A 22243-nucleotide genomic window follows, 5' to 3' on the forward strand; every position below is an offset into this window, starting at 1 on the left:
AACTATCAGTTTAATAAGTCACGGCTGCAAAATACTAACGCGAATTCTTTACAGACGAATGGAAAAACTGGTAGAAGCTGACATTGGGGAAGATCAGTTTGGATTCCGTAGAAATATGGGAACACGTGAGCCAATACTGACCCTACGACTTATTTTAGAAGCTAGATTCAGAAAAGGCAAACCTACGTTTCTAGCATTTGTAGACTTAGAGAAAGCTTTTGACAATGTTGACTGGAATACTCTCTTTCAAATTCTGAAGGTGGCAGAGGTAAAATACAGGGAGGGAAGGGCTATTTACAATTTGTGCAGAAACCAGATGGCAGGTATAAGAGTCGAGGGGCATGAAAGGGAAGCAGTGGTTGGGAAGGGAGTGAGACAGGGTTGTAGCCTCTCCCCGATGTTATTCAATCTGTATATTGAGCAAGCAGTGAAGGAAACAAAAGAAAAATTCGGAGTATGTATTAAAATCCATGGAGAAGAAATAAAAACCTTAAGGTTCGCCGATGACATTGTAATTCTGTCAGAGGCAGCAAAGGACTTGGAAAAGCAGTCGAAGGGAATGGACAGTGTCTTGAAAGGAGGATATAAGATGAACATCAACAAAAGCAAAACGAGGATAATGGAATGTAGTCAAATCACGTCCGGTTATGCTGCGGGAATTAGATTAGGAAATGAGACATTTAAAGTAGTAAAGGAGTTTTGCTATTTGGGGAGCAAAATAACTGATGATGGTCTAAGTAGAGAGGATATAAAATGTAGACTGGCAATGGCAAGGAAAGTGTTTCTGAAGAAGAGAAATTTGTTAACATCGAGTATAGATTTAAGTGTCAGGAAGACGTTTCTGAAAGTATTTGTATGGAGTGTAGCCATGTATGGAAGTGAAACATGGACGACAAATAATTTGGACAAGAAGAGAATAGAAGCTTTCGAAATGTGGTGCTACAGAAGAATGCTGAAGAGTAAATGGGTAGATGACATAACTAATGAGGAGGTATTGAATAGAATTGGGGAGGAGTTTATGGCACAACTCGACAAGAATAAGGGACCGGTTGGTAGGACATGTTCTGAGGCATCAAGGCATCACAAATTTAGCGTTGGAGGGCAGCGTGTAGGGTAAAAATCGTAGAGGGAGACCAAGAGATGAATACACTAAGCAGATTCAGAAGGATGTAGATTGCAGTAGGTACTGGGAGATGAAGAAGCTTGCACAGGATAGAGTAGCATGGAGAGCTGCCCCAAACCAGTCTCAGGACTGAAGAGCACAACAACAACATGTGGAAGAAACGAGTTCCTTCACTTAAAGAAATTAAAATAGGAAGAAGTAAAATGTAAAAATAAAAGCAAAATACACATGTTTCAAACATGTAGTAGAAATGGTATTCTTAAAAAAAAGGGTAGCACAGCACTTTCAGTAAAGTTGAAAGACCTCCACTGTGAAAAATGTCTGTTTTTGCAGGGAAAAAACGTTAGGTGTTTAGTAGGGTAGTAGAGGGTGGGTATAAGTGCAGAGAGCTGATGAGTAGTATCTATGGAGAGGATGTTGGAGTGGTGTTTGGGAAGACAGGAAGGGAGTAGTAGTTTGGGGTGTGGGTAGGACCATAATATGAAAGAGAAAAGTGGTGGGGAGAGATGGTGATGGACGAGGAAAAGGGATAGGGAAAAATGGGGAGGAAAGGAGAAACAGTGGAGCCATGATGAGGTGGGGTAGGTGTGAAGGAGCTGCAGTTGATGGAATGAATAAATAGCAGGTGGTATTTCATTGTCTAGGAGAGGGAGACAGGTCAGTAGTGTCGCAGGGAAGTGTGATAGGACCACTGTTGTTTTCTGTGTACATAATTGATTTAGCTGACAGGATGGGTAGCAATCTGCAATTGTTGCAGATTGGTGCCGTGGTGTACGGTAAGGTATCGAAGTCGAGTGACTGTAGGAAGATACAAGAAGACTTAGACAAAATTTCCAGTTGGTGTGATGAATGGCAGCTAGCCCTAAATGCGGAAAAACGTAAGTTAACGCGGATGAATAGGAAGATCAAACCTGTAATGTTCGGGTACAGTTTTACTAGTGTCCTGCTTGACACAGTCCAGTCCTTTAAATATCTAGGCGTAGCGTTGCAAAGCGATATGACGTGGAACGAGAATGTGAAAACTGTGGTAAGAAAGGCGAATCGTCTACTTCGGTTTATTGGGAGAATTCACTTGTAAAGGAGACCGCATATAGGACGCTGATAAGACCTATTCTTGAGTGCTGGTCGAGTGCTTGTGATCTGTACCAGGTCGAATTGTAGGAAGACATCTTCAGCTCGAAGTCGGGTTCAATGTTGCTCTCCACGCTAGTCTTGAAAGGGTTCTAACAACACGGAAGTGTTATTGAGATGCTTCGGGAACTCACGTGGGAATCCGTGAAGGGAAGGAAACATTCTTTTCGAAAAACCTATTGAGAAAACTTAGAGAGCCGACATTTGAAGCTCACTGCCGAACTATTCTACTGCCGCCAACATACAAGGAGCGTAAGGACCACGAAGATAATATACGACAAATTAGGGCTCATACAGAGGATACAGACAGTCGTTTTTTTTCTCGCTGTAATTGCGAGTGGAACAGGAAAGGCAATGTCAAGTAGTGGTACAGGGTACCCTCTGCCACACACCGTACGGTGGCTTGCGGAGTATCTATGTAGATGTAGATGTAGATGTAAATGTAGAACTTTTGTTAGAGACAAAATGTTCACTGAGGCTTCTGGCGGCAGTAGTTGTCCTTTTGTATCGGTTATGCCCCTGAGAGGCTGCAGGGGATAGGCACCTGGCTGCGTGCTTATGAAATGCGCGTTGCGTATAATGCAGACATCGGCTCCACGAAAGATGCTGGGCTGAGAGAAATTAAAGTTATTCATTAGATTTTGAAACATCTTTCTTCGCGTGGAGATACTCATTCTTAAAATTTTCTTGTTGAAAATCTCTCTATCAGTTTTCTGGAGTAAGTGGTATGCAGCACACCTGCTTAGTAGACCTGACTCACAGGACCGGCGAACAGTAAAGGAGTCCTTGCGTCTCCGGAAAGTGTCAGTGAATATTTTGTCTCTAACAAACGGTATTCCTCATGGCGTGATCTGTCAGCTCTAGACGTTTGATGGAAAGACTTTGAAATACCCCCTATATTAGTTGAACTCGTGGAGAAAAACAACGAAATAATATCCGTAATAGATGTCCCTCTAACCTTAAGGTTCTACTTGCTCATGGCGGCATCTGTGGCTCGTCCGTGTGACAGAGAGGTGGTGCACAGGTGCCGACGGGCTGGAAGTACTTCGGGAACCTGATGGACGCGGGCCTGGTGTGCCTGTGCGGCGAGGAGAGCTTCGGCACGGGCTCGGACCACATCCGCGAGAAGGACGCGCTCTGGGCCGTGCTGGCGTGGCTGTCCGTGGTGGCCGACCTGCGCCTGCACGTCCACCAGATACTCGCCGACCACTGGAAGCACTTCGGCCGCCACTACTTCCAGAGGTGCGCTCGCCTGCAAGCGTCGAGGAACCCCTACACACTGCTGTGTTGCTGCCGCATTCAGTCCGAAGACGGTTTCGATGTAGCTCTCCAAGCATGTCTTGAAAGGCGTCAACCAATCCGCCTCTCGTTTTATTTTGTGGTTTTGCTTTATCAAGTTTGGGAAAGTGTCGTTTTCTCTGACTGCGTTTGCTCATATGTTACATGTTCACACTGTTCGTGCCACGGAGGTAGATCACGCTGGGAAACTAAATTTAATGTAAGTGATAACTAATTGAAACCCTCAGCTGCCGACAATTGTTGTTGATATACCTCGATGGGAACAGCTGAAAACGTGTGCCCCGACCGGGACTCGAACCCGGGATCTCCTGCTTACATGCCAGACGCTCTATCCATCTGAGCCACCGAGGACACAGATGAATAGCGCGACTGCAGGGACTTATCCCTTGCACGCTTCCCGTGAGACCCACATTCCCAACTGTCCACAATCTACATACGTAATGCACCTAATAGATATTTGCCCATCCACTGATTACTTATGCACACTAACGTGACGATTCCCGTAAGAGTTCAGGCAACCTGTGCCCATTCGCACAGACGAAGGTCAATGGCTGGATAGCCTTTAACTATATATGAAGATAGTAACTGCTCTCGAAAGAACAGATACCATTGATGACCGTGCAGCTTCTCTAGAATAAACGATAATTTGAAGCCCTCAGCTGCCGACAGGTTCGAGTCCCGGCCAGGGCACACATTTTCAGCTGTCCCCATCGAGGTATATCAACAACACCTGTTGGCAGCTGAGAGTTTCAATTAATTATCATTTATTCTAGAGAAGCTGCACGGTCATCAATGGTACCTGTTCTTTCGAGAGCAGTTACTATCTTAATATGTAAATTTAATGTGTTTATTCTCATCTTAATTACAATTGATAGCACAATATGTACCTATAACCACCAGGCACAAACAATGATTATCACTAATTTGAATGAATGTGGGCGTAATTACAAACGCATGAAACTAGGCAAATTCAGGTGAGGGTTCTTGGTTTAGCTTTGCAGTAGCAACCTGGTAAGCCAGTTAATCTCCGATGCCAGCTTCGGTGGCGACTGTCTACTACGACACTGTGTCATCAGACTCGGCTGTGCGTCCCTGGATGTGAACCCAATCGATTGGGCCTTCAGAATCCAAGAGTAGGTATGCCGTCTTCAAAATTTCAGCAGCTCAATGCAGTTTAAAATTGTATAAAACCTTTTCCAACTCGTAGCGAGGTTTGTACAGCAACTAGTAATATACGACGAAGAAACAATCAGTCTTGGTTGCAGGGTTGTAATTATTATTTATTTATCAATGGTGTGTATGGATTGACTCGGTCATATTCAGGTAGGCTGATATTAGATTGTGTTAGGCGAACAGTATACTAAGCATACAAAACATCCCATCAAATAATTGCCCTCGTCAATTATTTGGAAACATTGGGCGGTATCCTTGGCGAGACACGCGCTGTAGTCCAACGAATGTCGGATCAGGCCTATATGGATCTGTCACCACGCCTGATCCTTTATTCGTTGGACTACGGTGCATGTCTCACCAAGGATGGGGGCAGTTATCTGTTCGGACATTTTGTGTGCTCGGTATCTCATGTGCCTGACACCATCTGATACCAGCCAGTCTGAAGATGTCTGAATCAGGCGAAACGCGTCATAGGTAAATAAGTAATAATTACAGCCCTGCAACCAAGACTGTTTGTTTCTTTATGGAAAATTTTACGCTGAAAGAACAAGGTGTTGCTTCTCCCGCCTTCTGATTGCATGAGACACCTGCTCTTACTGGCAAACTCATCTTGTTAATTGGTCAGTGCGCCCTCACCTGTACACGGAGGCGAGGCAGTTTACATTTTTGCACAGGGAAATTACTGGGGAACGGAAGAGTCGAGTCGCGGAGCTTGAGTCGCTATTCAGTGGTCACGTGAGTACGACATTTGTTTCTGTACACTTGTAAACAGTGGTTTTTGAGTGGGAGTTCAGTTCTGAGCTAGGATTCATAAGGATTAAACTTCATTGTTGGGAGCAGTGCGGTATTCTCGCAAGTGATCGTTCCAGTATCATCATCGTCATCATCATAAACCTGAACAGTTTCCAGCCCCAGGGTGGGTCTATTCGGAGCATAAACCTCGCCGTCTAGTCTTGTTTTCCCACCATCTTACTGTATTCACTCTGGTCCAGTCTTCACCTCTTTTTTCAGCACACTCTTCCACACCTCTCAGCTTTCTGTCCTTTGGTCTTCCTTTTGTTCGTTTCCTTCGCATCTCCATTTCGTGTATCTTCTTGGGAATCCTCTTGTTTTCCACTTTCCATAATGCCCATATCATCTTAGCCTTGATGTTTCTATCCTTCTCTGCAAGGATTCCGCTTTCACTATTTTCCTTGCCGTTTCATTCCTCATCCACTCTCTTCTTATTATTACTCCTGTCCTATTTCTGAGGAACTTCATCTCGCATGCCTGTAATCTGCTTACATCTCTTTTCATCATTACCCATGTTACAGATGCAAAGGTCCATATGCAGCATCGTTTTACGTAAATTCAAATGGAACTGAACTCGGTACTTAATTGCTCACGATTCACTTCAAGTACTGTGTGCTCAATTAACTTTCATGGTTCTACTCGTTGTGAGTCACGAGCCACCTTTTACAGTTCATTTATTATTGGGAAGTGGTGACTTTCGTTTACTCGGTGAGTTTGAATCTTTGTGTGCGACCAGTCGGGTGCTCATCTTGCGTTCCCTTAGTCCACAAATCATTGGTGACTAGTTATGATTGGTGCGTTTTTCTCGTTTGCTCGCATGGAACCATAGGATTAGTATTTTAATGTGTGTTCCACGTAAATGTAATTTCAGAAGTACACTACATATTTAAATAATTGCTCATTGTGCAATTCTGTAGTTCGTTAAACTTCGTCGCAACGTGCATACAGGCATGCCTTTCCTCCTCCTGTAATCCATAACCTCATATACTCTGTGACAGAAAATTACTTGAAGTGTTTAGTTAAGAGCAAACCCTGATCGGTCGTTCTGGACTTCACTAATTAAATTTCCGTTGCACATCGTTCTTCTTAGCACAGAGGATATGACTAATAATCAATATTCGTGGAACTTCAGACGATTCGGCACTCAGGGCCAAGTAGATTTTTTGGAACACAACCTACGACCAGCTTACAGACAGAAGTGATGATACTTTCTGCAGGGCATGGCCATCATTTTGCAGGACAGTGCTCAAGCACGTACAGTGCAAGCTGTAACTGATTTGTTTGACTGATGGGGCTGCTAAGTGCTATACCACCTACTGCACTACCCTGACTTAAGCCCTCGTGAGTTCAACTCTATTTCTAAACTGAAGGAAACACTTCAAGCATTCGCTTCAGAACTGCTACAAATTCGTCGGGCAATAGACCGCGTCGCTCGAACTGTCAACACAACTGGCACTGCTAAGAGTATCCTACGACTTCCACATCGCTGGCAACGGGTTATACACAATACTGGTGGCTGCTTTGAACGTCAGTCAGACTTTGAAACACGTATCTATTTTGTTCGAGCTGTATATGAATAGTTGCCACTATTAAAGTTCCATCCCTCGTAGATTTAAGTAGTAGGAAGTCTTTCCTGACTTTCCTGAATATATTTCTCTGGAGTGTAACCATGTACGGAAGTGAAACACGGACGATAAACAGTTTGGAAAGAAAGAGAATAGAACCTTTTGAAGTGTGGTGCTACAGAAGATTGCTGAAGATTAGATGGGTAGATCACATACGTAATGAGAAGGGACTTAACAGAATTGGGGAGACAAGAAATTTGTGGCTTAGCTTGACTAAAAAAAGGGATCGGTTGATAGGACACATTCTGAGACAACAGGGGATCACCACTTTAGTACTGGAGGGAAGCATGGATTGTAAAAATCGTAGAGGGAGACCAAGAGATGAATATGCTAAGCAGATTCGGGAGGATGAATGTTGCAGTAGTTATTTGTTGATGAAGAGTCTTGCACAGAATAGAGTAGCATGGAGAGCTGCATCAAACTAGTCTGCGGACTGAAGACCATAACAACAACCACCTCCCCATTACATATCCGATCTACCATAATCTGATCCTTAGTGCACCACTGTAGCACCACATTTCAAAAGCTACTTTTCTCGTCTTGTCGGAATTGTTTATCGACCACGTTTCACTTCCGTATAAGGTTACAGTCCGGACAAACTACTTCAAAGAAGACTTCCTAACAACTAAATGTATATTTAACGTCAACAAATTTCTGTCTTCCCGAAACGTTTCTCTTTGTATTGCTTGTCTGCATTAATATCTTCACTTCTTAGGCCATCTCCTGTTATTTTGCGCCCTAACAAAACTCGTCTACTTTTAGTGTCTCATTTCGTAATCTGATCCCTTCAACGTCCCCTGATTTAACTCGACTGCATTCATTTAGTCTTATTTTATTTTTGTAGATCATTTATAACTTCTTTTCAAGACACTGTCCATTCCTCAACAGCTCTTCCAAGTCCTTTGCCCTGTCTGATAAAATTACAATGTCCTCATCAAATCGCAAAGTTATTATTTCTTCTCCTGAAGATTAAACCCCTTCCATAATTTCTCCTTGTTTTTCTTAATAGATTTCTCAGTCTAAAGACTGAATACAATTGTGGATAGGCAACATACTTGTCACACTCTTTTCGTAACTACTGCTTTACATTCGTGTCCTTCGACGCGTATGACTGCAGTCTTATTTCTGCACAAGTTGTAGATAACTTTTCAATTAGATTAGATCAGATTCAGTTTTCGTTCCTTAGACCTAAAAAAGTAGACGATTCTCGTGGTTGTGGAACATGTCATAAGGTATAACATAAAAAAAACATAAAGCATTTGAAAACAATACTTACCATCCTCATCATTTGTCAGGAGATTGTCAAAATAGACGAATACGTTGCAGTAAGCTGGAAATGCTAATATTTACAGAATTAATACACTGTCAGAATGAAAAAGAGTTATGCACTTTTAATAAATTTATCATACACAAAATACCTAATCTTGGCTGTTATGACCAAGTGCTGTCGAAACTGAAATCTAACAGACATTTTTGCTTAATCTGGCCTAACAGTCACTGTTAAGATATCCGTCTACAGAGTAGAAGGAGTTGCCTATCAAAAAGTCTTTCAAACTATGTTCATACCACGCTTTATCTGAAACCAAGTTTTTAATGGTTCTGGCAATTTATTGAAAATGTGTGTTCCTGAATATTGGACCGTTTTTGGACCAAGGTAAGTGATTTTAGGTCTTTATGTGGATTGTTCTTATTCCTAATACTGATACTATGTATTGAGCTATTGGTTGGAAATAGAGATATATTACTTGCAACAAATTTCATTAAGGATTACATATACTGCGGAGCAGTGGTTAGAATCTGAAGTTCCTTGAACAGGTTTCTACATGATGTTCTTGAATTTACACCACAAATGATTCTTATTACACACTTTTGCTCTGTTTGATGAGTTACCCCAGAATATGATCCCGTGTGATATAATAGAATGAAAGTAAGTTATGGCACAGACAAGACTTGGCCAAAAGTGTGCAAGTTTTTTATATTTACATCTCCTACATCTTACATCATTCTAAGTGCAAATACAGACTTGTTTAGGCGCCTAAGCAATTCTGTGGTATGCTCTTCCCAACTGTGTTTCACCCGTGCTACCCTAAAACTTTCAAAGAGTATTCCAATTAACGCTATCAAAGGCTTCTCTAAATCTACAAATGCTGTAAACGTAGGTTTCCATTTCCTGAGTGTATCTTCTAACAAGGGGACCGCACCTACTCGTCATCACCAATTTCGTCCAGCATTATGGCATAGACAAGACTTGGCCAGAAACGAAAGTGACGGAAGTTGGAGCTCCAGATGGCCAAGCATTTAAAGAAAGTAGAATTTTTGCGCGGGTCGGGCGAGGCATGGACCATTTATGTTCGCGTAGTTTCCATGCAGGGGTTGGCACTGCGTAAAGAATACAGAACGGTAATCCGAGGGTTGTGGGGTCGAGTCCCTCTGCGGAAACGTTTTTCAATTTTTATCTTACTTATGCTGCAAAAAAACCGAAATAATGTTCAGTATTTTGTATTTATTAATGTTTTCGTGAAAACATGAAAAGAAAAGTCTAAGGAAAAATTTTGAGTTGCAAATAAAACTAAAGGGCGAGATTATAAGCCGTACAGGAGAACTTGGTACATAAAATTAGATATCTGTATTATTTTACAGTTGTTGTTTTTCATTTGCTGAGGTAATATTCGTCCTATGGATAGTAACTTTCTCGACATATTGCACACTTTATAACTGCTGAATTTTTACAATTACATGGTTGTTTTAAAGTTTCTGTAGAAAAACAAATTTGGTGTACGTTCATAAAAGCTTCCCTCTCATTGCGTTGTTCGACAGCAAACCACGCGTCACGCATCATTTCGCCAAATTTTGGCGACGTTAGCTGGAATGCATTTTGATCCAGTCTTCTCGGGGCGTGATTTCTTTTTCTTTCTCGATGAGATAAGAGCGGTTTCTAAACTTTTTTGTTCAAATTATTTACCTGAGGATAAAAACATACATCTCAGGGTTGCACTGGAGGAGCGCTTTTGAAGAAAATCACTTTAATACTGCACGATGGCAGTCCATCTTGGTCTTGAAAAAATCTGGTCCTATAATTGTAGATTTGTTCATCTTCCTCGCGAGTAAATTAGGAGGAAGTCGGGATTCTTCACATCACTCACAAATTATTTGTGTAAGTCTGTTTTCAGTCCTCCAGACTAGATTTTGACAAGTATTGACGACATTCCTATATTTTGATGCATACTCATCCACCGTTATTTCATTCCTCGGTAAAAAAGAACTAGTGCTCTCTTGTAGTCATACGTAGACTGTTGGCATGAATTTTCCAGGAAGGGTTATAGCATATTGAGCCGCATAAGAGTGAATTTCTGTGTTCACATTTCGGATTATTTGCACTGTAAGTTACGTAAAAGTTACAAATAAAAAAAGTTTCTGGAAGGGGAATCAACCCCACAACGCCCGGATAACCGCTCTGTACTCTTTCCGCAGCGCCTACCGCTGCTTGGAAACTACGCTAACATACAGAGTGACAATTATTGAACTATTTGAAAAAAAAGTAAGTTAGTTACAAACTACGGCGTGCACACACTTTATTCGGCATGTAAATGTCATTACAGATATCTCGATTTACGTTACGACATGTTCGATATGCCTGCCATCATTGACAGACGAATAGCGAAATTCTGCATGACCCGCTGAAGTGTCGGAACACCGATGCTGTGGATGACCTCCTGAATGGCTGTTTTCAGCTCAGCAGTGGTTTTTGGTTATTGTTGTACTCCTTGTCTTTAATATAGCCCCACAAAAAGGAGTCGCATGTGTTGAGATCTGGAGAGTATGGCGGCCAATCGAGGCCCATGTCAGTGGCCTCTGGGTAGCCCAGAGCCAGAATGCGGTCCCCAAAGAGCTCTCCTACTTCGATGGGGTCGAGCTCCGTCGTGCATGAACCACATCTTGTCGAAATCAGAATCACTTTGGATAATGGGGATGAAATCATCTACCAAAACCTTCACGTACCGTTCGGTAGTTACCGTACCATCGCGGAATATCGCACCGATTATTCCGTGATTGTACATCGCACACCACACTGTCACCCGTTGAGGGCGAAGAGACTTTTCGATCGCGGAATGCGGATTCTCAGTCCCCCAAGTGCGCCAATTTTGCTTATTGACGAACACATCCAAATGAAAGTGGGCTTCGTCGTTAAACCAAACCGTACTAATTCCCATCATGCACCGCGGCCAACCGTGTAGTTTGAACGTCTTAGCGCAAACAGTTCAGAAGATATGACGATTTTAATTCTTACAGTTCAATAATTGTAACCCTGTTACAGGTCGCACCAGACATACGCAAAAACTTTTTTGTTTTGTTTTTGTTTTCTAAACGCTTGGTCATCTGGTGCTCCCACTTCTGCCATTTTCATTTCTGGCCAAGCCCTGCGTGTAAGTTACCATAAACCTGGACGATATTGGTAATGATGAGTAGACGCGGTGCCATTTAAAGAAAATTATTGCCTCAACTCCTAGTAATAAAATTACATGTTGCACATTGACCAACTATCAGTTTAAGCTACGGTTGTAACACATTGACACGAATTATTTGCAGAAGAATAGAAAAATTGGTTGAAGTCGAGCTGGTGGAAGGTCAGTTTGGCTTACAGAGAAATGTGGGGTCACGCGAGGCAATACTGACTCTACGAATTGCCGCTGGAGATAGATTGAAAACATCCAAACACATTCATAGTATTTGTCAATTTAAAACTTTTGACAATAAGAAATAAAATACAGGGAGCGAAAATTTATCTCCAGTTTTTATAGGAAACAGACTGTAGACCGAAGAGCGAAGTATGTACATCAAAGCTAGGTGATAGTTCAGTGAGAGAGATGGGTTGGCTAAGGAAATTAGGTTAGGAAACGAAACAATAAAAATAGTAGATTAACTGACTGTGGGGGAATCAAAGAGAATATAAAATGCAGATTGACAACAACAAGAAAAATGTTTCTGGAAAAGAAGATTATTTTAATATATAATATGAATTTAAATGTTTGAACGTCTTGTCTGAAATGTCCGGAGTGTAGCATTGTATATATGTGAAACGTGAACAATGAACATTATCGACAGGAAGATAACTTTTGAAACATGGTGCTTCAGAAAGATATTATAGGTTATTTGGGTAAAGCAGATACCTAACGAAAAGGTACTTATTTGAATCAGGGAGAAAAAATGGGACAACTTGACTAAAAGAAAGTATTGGCTGAAAGAACGCATCCAGGGACATCAAGGAATAGTTAATTTGGTAATCAAGGGAAGTGTACGCAAAGGCTTAACTGTAGCAAGCAGAAGATATACAGATATGAAGAGACTTCCTCAGGTTTGACTTACTTGAACAACTGTACCAAACTATTTTCGGACTGAACACTACAGCAGCAACAACAACTGCATTACATTTTCGCAGAATGTATCCTTCACTCTGCAGTGGAGTTCGCGCAGTTTTGGGACGTCCTGGCACGTTAAAACTGTGCTGCGGACTGGGACGCGAACCCAAAACCTTGTCATTTGGCGGCAATGCGAGGGAGGTACTAGTGGAAGGAAAGCTGCCAGGCTGAGTCGTGAGTCGTGGCGGATAGCTCAGTTGGTAAGAGTATCTGCAACTGAAAGCAAGGTTGCACGTTTGAATTCCAGTATCCATACAGTTTTAATCTGCCAGGAAATTTGAACATATTTTCAGTTTCCATTTTCTTTCACTTAACTAAATGTAAGTTTTGTTCTCTACGCTACACAGTAATTTGTAACAACGGCTAGAAAAAATCGTAGGACGATATTGGGAAGTGTTTTAAGGGGAAAATGACCGAGCGTCTCCAACTCCTAGAATAAAAATTATACCGAAGATAAGCGAAAAAATGGTTGAAAATCAATATTTAAAGGGGCACGAAGTCTTAAATGGCCAATGAACTTGAGACAAGTGTTTGTAAATTACACTTCCTGAAATAAGAAAAGTAAAGCTTCCGGAAGAGGAGGATGAGACGAAGAGAAATTTTGCGGCTTGGGAGGGAATGTGACGCTTCCGTGATTACAACATCGAGCCAGATTTACAAAGAAATTGTTAATACGAGTTTACTTATGAGTATGACCTTGCACCTCCTCTGGGCTGGATGTTTCGCATAAAATTATTGTATACTATCTTGATACAACCTGGTCGACGATGTTGTAAAAGGTCCTTGATTTCCTGGACACTGGCTCTGGAATAGATTTGACGTCCGGACTTGTCCCACACATGTTCTATCGGGGACAGACCTGGGGACTTTGCTGACCACAGGTGTAACTCGGTGCCATGCAGACGGTTAACCGAGACACCTGTTATGTGTGGATGAGCATTGCCTTGTTGAGAAATGGCATCACGATACTATCACATGGTAGGTAACAATTGAGGACCCAGGATGTACGTGACGTACCGTTGTGTCGTACGAGATTCTTCAATCACTACCAACCACGATCTGAAGTCATATCCAATCACTTCCCACGTCAAAAAACCAGGAGTAACATGGCCGTGCCTCTCCAATACATGGGAAGGATGAGACTTCTCCTCAGTTCACCACCGTAATCGCTGATGATGGGTGTCAAGGGTATTTCAGAACCGCGATTCACCGGTGAACACAATGCGGCGCCATTCATCGGCAAAAAATGGTTAAAATGACTCTGGTCACTATGTGACTTAAGATCTGAGGTCATCAGTCCCCTAGACTTAGAACTACTTAAACCTAACTAACGTAAGGACATCACACACATCCATGCCCGAGGCAGGATTCGAACCTGCGACCGTAGCAGCAGCGCGGTTCGGGACTGAAGCGCCTACAACCGCTCGGTCACAACGGCCGGCCATTCATCAGCATTCCACGCTTCTCGGACACGGCACCATTCCAAAATCGGCCTTTTATGTTTTGGTGTTAACGGCAGCCTACGCATGAGACGGTAATTCCCCAGTCCAGCTGCTGCTAGCTTCCGACCATTGGTGCAGGATGTCAGAGAAACGTGCAGGAAATCCATTACTTGTTTCCAGCTGGTAGATGCTTAAGTGGAGGGGTTATGGTGTGCTAGGTCCGCAATAACGCGGTCATCGCTTATGGTGATCAGACGTGTTCGACCAGAATCTTGACGACGAGTATACCTGCCTTCATTTTCCCAAGCAGTCCAAAATCAAACCACTATCACATTTGAATGCCCACAGATCTGGGTATTGCACGGGTCAGTTAGCTGGCTAAATGGAGACTCACAAAGTGGCCCCTTCAAAACTCCGTCAGGTGCTGATAACGCCGTCTCACGTCTCCATGGCTACCGCAGTCACCACGCAATATCTGGCTCTGTTCATGCTCAATATATATCCTGGCAAGTCTGGTAACAACACTAACTAGGAACAGTACTATTGTACTCAGGCAGCCGTTCCACCTGGCACAGAGAATTACAGCTCCAATCACTTATACACACGCCGACTCTGGCAGCCGTTCCACTTGGCACAGAGAATTACAGCTCCAATCACTTATATACACGCCGATGGTGTGTACGCGTACTAAGTGACATTGATATCCGATACAGTCTTCTGCATGCTTAATTATTTTGTCAGGCTGTGATACAAACGAGTGGATGCCACTTCGAGATTGTTGAAACTACTTTGATAAATAATACCAATCGTCTTGATGTCTCCACGACGGAGTTAAGAACTATGTAAGCCTGCAGGGTTTCGTGGCCGTTGTCATTGAAGTTAAAATCTTCTGGGTTATTAGGCTGCGTCATGCTTCTTCTAAAATGATCGACGTTTCGACCCCTCTGCTGGGATCTTCCTCAGGATCTTCTGGTGTCCACTACTGATAGAACAGCAGTAGTGGACACCAGAAGATCCTGAGGAAGATCCCAGCAGAGGGGTCGAAACGTCCATCATTTTAGAAGAAACATGACGCGGTATAATAACCCAGAAGATTTTAACTTCAGAGTTACAAACTGTTCGTATTTCGTGACCTGTTGTCGAAAATGGAGCGTTACTCATCATAGGAACATGCAGGGATGAATTTTATGGTGAGGCGTGATGTACTGGCCGGATGCCGAACGAATATGTAGAGAAACGTTTCCAAAACAGTGTGATTGCAACGAGAAGGAATTCATTGCCGTGGGCACAAACTTATGAGAAACTGAGTCGTTCCAGCGGTAAGGAGATGGACGAGATTCTCGACAAATAACTGTTCACACACTCGAATTAAAGAAGATGATGTTGAATCGTGTGGGGCAAGATTCAACAAGCGTGCGTCAACATCTCTGTGAAATGCCCACATCGTATAATTTACTATTGGAATAGCAGTTACGCTCTTACCATAAGCAAAGCGTGTGAGGGACGTCGGAAATGTTTTTGAAGCCAGAGTTCACGTCTGTCAATGTATTACGTACCGCATGACTGCAGGGTAGAGATTCGCACAGTTTGTTTTGCTCGTGGATGAAACCTTGTTCAGCCATGGTGTTGTTTTCAACTCTGCATTAGCAATGTGTGGAGCATTGAAAATCCATAGGCCACGCTCAAATCACCAGCAACGTTTCTCTATACACTTAGAAATATAGAAGATAAGTTACCTGGACGCTGTTTACTGCCATCCCGCTTGAAAGGTGAACAACGGCAGAAGACTGTGCTTCTTATTCTCCACAAGAGGCTATGGTTTCATGCCGACGGTGCATCATCCCACTTGAGAATCACTACCCGTGAGTGTCTCAACAACAAGTGTACCCATCGGTAGATTGGAAGGAGAGGTTCTTTCCTAAGGCTACGACAATCGCCGGTTCTCACTCATAAAGATTTTTTTTGCTATGGCCTTAGTTGAAATCGTTAGTGTGTGCTGCCTCAGCAGAAACTGAAGATGACGTGATTGGTAGGTCGTAGCTGGCTAAATCGTTGTTCAACAGAGTACAGAAATATTTGAGAGAGTGTGTCCGGACTGTTGTTATGCATACACTGACACTGATGGTCTAAACTTTGGACAGTTGCTACGATCTTTAAATGCCGCTATAAACGGTATATTCTTACGTTATTAAAAATCTAGATGTTAGTTTCCAACATCAGTTACTTATAGTATTCAGTTTATGGGTTTCTACAATTTTTGTAGTTTTGACCCTAAGGTTTGGGACACTATTTGTATACCTCCTCCATATGGAAATGTTATCATACAAGGAGTATCCACAAATTATCTTCCGATAACAAATGAAAAGAACACAAAATGTATTGTAACGAAAAGCACAAGCTCTGCAAACGTAAAATGGGATGAAAATTAGACGGGGAGCAGTCAGAGCTGTAGCGGAGAAGGTAAAATGTTTCACAACTAGAGTCTTTAGCTAGTCATTTGTTTAATTATTTATTTGTCTTTTCTGCTGCCAGTCAGTTTTATTTATTTTATGTTTGATCTAACATATTGCAATGCGTTTCAAACATGTTATGACCATTTTCAGGCATTTGTGCATACGGAAATTTGTTACTTGAAAACAGTCTTAATCTAAATTAATATAGAGCTTCCTGTTCACTGTTCGCTCTTGGATTAACTGTTGGGGCGGAGAAGGAAGGGGAGGGTTCGCTCTTGGATTGGCTGTTGGGGCGGAGAAGGAAGGGGAGGGAGGGGGGGGGGGTAGTGATTGGCCAGAAATTGATGTCCGCTGCTCCCGCCTTCCAAATACCCCAACTGTTACTCCAAAAGCGAACAGTTAACAGAAAGTTCTACGTTAATTTAGTTTTAAGACAAGTCAGTTTTAACTAACAATTTTCTGTACACATGAACGCCTGAAGACTGGCATAATATTCTGGAAACACGTTGCAATGTGTTAACTTAAACATAAAACAAATAAAGGCGTTTGGTGGCAGAAAATAAAAATAAATAATATCTTTAGACTGTCACAGTTCCTAAACGTAACCAGTATGGCCACATCAATAGTCATTTGGTAGCTGTCAACGTATGGCGACGAGCTTTATAATTGGAAGATTCCTTAGGAAACGTAGTCCATCAACAAGAGAAGTAGCTTACAAAGCACTCCTTCTGCCAATACTTGAATATTGCTCGTCAGCCTGGGTTCCGTACCAGATGCGATAGAGGAAATAGAGAAGATCCAGAGAATAGCAATCGTTTCGTTACATGTTTCTTTAGTAAGGGCGACAGCGTCACTTAGATAACTAGTCAACACCAATGGCAGATGCTGCAAGAGAGGCTTGTTGCATCAAGGTGTGGTCTACTGCTCACATTCCGAGAGCGCACGTTCCTGGAAGAGTCAACCAATATATTGCTTCTCCCAAGTACATCTCGTGGGTAGGTCATTCCATGTTCCTTCAGATCGATGCCAGAGGTAATCAATCGTTGTGGCTGGCGAATGATGGCGTCCCAGTCTCCCAGCAACCCTTGATCAGACGACTTCAGCAGGTGAGAGATCAGCAGAACGTTCTGGCCAAGACAATAGTTGAGCAAGAAAATATTACTCAGGCTCATGTGATTCTTTTAGTATAACTTGGAAACATTTCACTATATCAATAAATATGAAAAATATATCTATTCGACCCCAAAAATGAGAATATGAAAAGAGAACAATTTAAAATAAGGACATAGCTTCCCAGGCCCTACATATGCATTCATGTGTGTTTTCAACACAATGCAGCCTACGATTAAAATATGACAGTATGAGAGCGACACTTGCGAAAAGGGAAGAAGAGGCAATGGGTTCTCCCCGAACATAAAGGACAGATTAGGAATAAAACACTCTCCCCCAAGCCGGGAAATGCGCATATCCCAAGCGGACATGATGTATACGCAACACATTTACGTCGGATGAACATTCGTTCGGGCCACGAACGAGATAGGTCAGGAAATCACGGGCAGCATGCAGTCTTATGTTATCTTGTTGAAAGACTTTCATTTCATTTCATTTATTGATTATTTAAAGACCTGTTGTGTTGTATTTTAAAGCTGGCGACCATGTTACAGCATTAATGTTTTCCCTATTACAAGGAAATATTGTTTTCGGCGAAAGAATATGAAAGTGATAGTAATGATTTACAAAGACAATTCAGCAAGAGAAACTGCAAATTAGTAAAAGGAAACAGAGAGTATTAAGTATAAATATTAGTAGATTGTAAGAGGGTAAAAGAAGGTTAGGAAAGGACATAAGTTGGTTGTCTGGCTGGTTCAAATGGCTCTGAGCGGTATGGGATTTAACATCTAAGGTCGTCAGTCCCCTCGAACTTAGAACTACTTAAACCTAACCAACCTAAGGACAGCACACACATCCATGCCCGAGGCAGGATTCGAACCTGCGACCGTAGCAGTCGCGCGGTTCCGGACTGAAGCGCCTAGAACCGCTCTGCCACCGCGGCCGGCTTGTTGGTTGTCTGCCACTATCAATGATCGGGAGCGAAAGCCTCGTAATTGCATCGAATCTTTTGCTTTCGATTTGAGGTTACGAGTTTTATGATCTAAATCTACTCAGTACTCCGCCAGCCACTTGACGGTGTGTGGCAGAGAGTACTTCTGATACAACCAACCGATCCCCCATCTCCCTTCCACTCACGACTAGCACGAGCGAAGAATCATTGTTGGGAAGCATTTATATTAGCTCTAATTTCTCGTCTTTTCCCGCTGTGGTCATTTTGCGAGATGTATGTGGAAGAAAGTAATATGTTGTCTGACTCTTCGCGGAAAGTACTTTGTCGAAATTTCGATAGAAAGTCTCTCCGTGATGCACAATGCCTCTCTTGTAGCATCTACCAATGCAGTTTATTGAATATTTCGGTAACGCTTTCGCGCTGACTGTACATTAATGGTTAGTTTCATAAATTAGTTACACTTGTTAAACGACCCTACAGTAACTGGTCGCTGTTTACCGTCTTTTACGAAATACACCTAAAAAAGAATTATTGTACTAGTTATTACTGTCAGTACTTTGTCAGGAAGGCAGATATCGCAATGGGATTACTAAGTTATGCATCTCTGGGCAGTATTTTTTTTTCTTTCGTAACTTTCTACGTAGCTATGTTTGTATGTATTTCTGTTTCTAATATTGTTCTATGAACTTACGTAGTTTTCTAGCTACGGTTGTGTTACGTGTTATCTTTCCTTTGTGTGCGTCTGCTTTATCTCCTGATGTTGTAGTACTATGTGATGTTTCATTTTCTCTACCATCACTACAGTCGTTTAATGTTATGGTTATGTCTGATTTGAATACGGGTCTATACTGCCTGTCTCTTTAGAACTCTTCTTTCAACATTCATGAAATAGCATCCGCTGTTCTTTCTAGGCCTGCCCTTTGGTGTTGATTCTTGAGGGAGTTGTATATGCTATCGCGTGTCTTCCTTTGCCGGCTGGCCTGTGTGTGCGAGGTGTAGTGTAGTATTACATGTTCGGGGAAGCCAGTTTCCACACATGCGCATTCGTGGCCCGAACGAATGTTCATCAGACGTAAATGTGTTGCGTATACATCATGTCCGCTTGGGATATGCACATTTCCCGGCTTGGGGGAGAGTGTTTTATTCCTAATCTGTCCTTTATGTTCGGGGAGAACCCATTGCCTCTTCTGCCCTTTTCGCAAGTGTCGCTCTCATACTGTCATCTTTTTATCGTAGGCTGCATGGTGTTGAAAACACACATAAATGCATATGTAGGGCCTGGGAAGCTATGTCCTTATTTTAAATTGTTCTCTTTTCATATTCTCATTTTTGGGGTCGAATATATATATTTTTCATATTTATTGATATAGTGAAATGTTTCTAAGTTATACTAAAAGAATCACATGAGCCTGAGCAATATTTTCTTCTCCTTCTTCTTTCGATTGGGCCAGCTAAGGAACACGATATTCAACTTTTGAGCCTGGAGAGGGACTTGATGTTTGCTCAGTAATGCTGCATTCTCTGGCTATTTTTCTCCTTTCTCTCCTTTGTCCAGAGGGCGCCGGTCTTTTTACGGGGCGATCTGTCCTGAAACCTCTTTTCTGTTAGTGTCTTTCTGAGAAGTTTCTAATGTCACTTTCAGTTATATTCAGTTCCTAGATGTCTTTCTTGACTTCTGTCAGCCATGGTGTCACTGTCTTCCTGCTCTTCCAGTAGTTGAGAAGTCGGTTGGTCAGTCTTGATTGGTCCATACTTGTATTATGTTCGTAGAAAGCGAGAAGTCTCTTCCTGGCTACATCTGTGATTTTCTCAGTATGATTGTATAGCTTCTGGTTTGATTGTCTTCTGTACTCACCATGAGTTTTGATCGGTCCCAGAATTTTTCTCAGGATCTTCCTCTCCTGAATCTCTAGTTCATCTGTCAATCCTTTCCTGTTCAGATTCAAGCATTCTGAGGCACATAGTGTTTCAGAGCGGATAACTGTTTGGTAGTGTTTTAGTTTGGAATTGCGAGATAGGCATTTCTTATTATAGTTGTTCTTGGTTAATCGATATGCTAATTGTAACTTATTAATCTGAGTTGTCAGTGCTGTTCCAACTGATTATGTTCCAGCCATTCTTCTAGATACTAGAATCTGTCAACTTTCTCAATCTGACCTTGTTCCAACTGCAGTTCACTGGGAGTATCACTGATGTTGGTGAGGTATTTTGTCTGGTCTAGTGACAGTTGAAGTCCTACCTTGGTAGCCTGGAGTTTGAGCATACTGAGCTGCTTTACTGCTACTTCCACTGAGCCTGCTATAAGTGTCAGATCATCTGTGAAAGCTAAACAGTATACTACGAGTCTCTTCCGTTTGTGTTCCAGGTAAATACCGCTCTGTATATTTTGTACTTCTATTTCTTTTCGCCATTCACTGATCACCTTGTCCAGTGCACAGTTGAAGACAAGAGGTGAAAGTCTATCTCCCTGTCTAACTCTTGTCTTTATCTCAAAGCTTTCTGAAAGTGTTCCCCTGAACTTTACTTGGGTTCTAGTGTTACTCAAGATCTTTTGGATAAGGCTGTGGGTTTTCTGGTCCAGGCAAATTTCCTGCAAAATTCTCTTAAGAGTATGTCTGTCGATTGAATGGCATGCTTTCTTTAAGTCAACAAAAGTAACTACGTACTGTTTATTCGCTAGTTTAATTTGACTTAATACTGACTTCAAGTTAAGGATCTGTTCAGCACATGAACGTCCTTTTCTAAAGCTACCCTGATAATCTCCAAGTTTGGGTCCAGTTGAGGTATGGATCTGTTCAATAATGCCTTATATAATTTCTTATAGGTGACTGGTATGAATGAGATTCCTCTATAATTGTTGATGTCAGTTAAATCACCCTTCTTGTGTAAGGGGTGGATCAGAGCAGATGTCCAGTCATCTGGTAACTTCTCAGTATCCCAAATGTTCCGTAGGATCGCAGATACTTGTCCACCACTGATGTTTCTTCTGTTTCTTTAGTGGGGCAACTTCTGTTGCAACTTTTACTAATTTGTCCCTTAGTTGTTCTCAGGTGTTGCATTCATGATCTGGTGTTTGCATTCTCTTTGTAAGCATATTGCAGGTTTTCAGTTTTTCCAAGTCATACTTGGTAAGTTTGGGAGATTGAGGCTTTCTTGTATTCCTAGGTGGAAATAGGAACTTTATTTTTGAGAGGTAGTGGTCTGAACCCAAATTCGCCCCTCTTAACACTCTCACATTCCGGACTTCTCTACAGGACTTTCTTCATATGGCCACATGATCTATTTGAAACTCTGCTAGGAGTTTATTGAGTGAAGTCCATGTCTTTTGTTTTCTTGGTAGATGCTTAAAGGCCGTTGATTTTATCACTAGGTTAAATGCTTTGCAGAGTCCCATTCTCCACTTCTGTTAGTGCGCATCTGAGCTGGGTATTGCCCCACTATATATTTATATTTCCGCTCTTTCCCTAACTAGGCGTTAAAATCACCCAATAATATGACTGTACTCCGCTCTGAGATCTTGCCGATAGTGTCCTCGAGTTCTTCCCAAAATTGGTCTGTGCCTTCAGGGTTTTTCTTGTTATCCTGGTTAATAGGTGCATGTACATTCACAGTGGTGTGGATCTTATTGGGGCATCGAAATATTAATAGTGACATTCGACTATTAGGTGAATGGAAGTCGAGATAACTGAATCAAGTATTTTATTACTGACAATGAATCCAGTTACC

The 22243-nt window shown here is 42.1% G+C and overlaps 1 protein-coding gene across 1 annotated transcript in view; it reads left to right on the top strand.

Annotated features, from left to right (window-relative positions):
* The window catches only part of LOC124606141 (phosphoglucomutase-like), a 92028-nt gene that overhangs the window by 49857 nt on the left and 19928 nt on the right, over positions 1–22243 (top strand). Inside the window, exon 5 of the mRNA XM_047138106.1 lies at positions 3264–3496. Coding sequence (XP_046994062.1) covers positions 3264–3496 — 233 coding nt within the window. The remainder of the gene's footprint in view (positions 1–3263; positions 3497–22243) is intronic.

This window comes from Schistocerca americana, chromosome 3 (assembly GCF_021461395.2).
Source record: "Schistocerca americana isolate TAMUIC-IGC-003095 chromosome 3, iqSchAmer2.1, whole genome shotgun sequence".
Taxonomy (NCBI): Eukaryota; Metazoa; Arthropoda; class Insecta; order Orthoptera; family Acrididae; genus Schistocerca; species Schistocerca americana.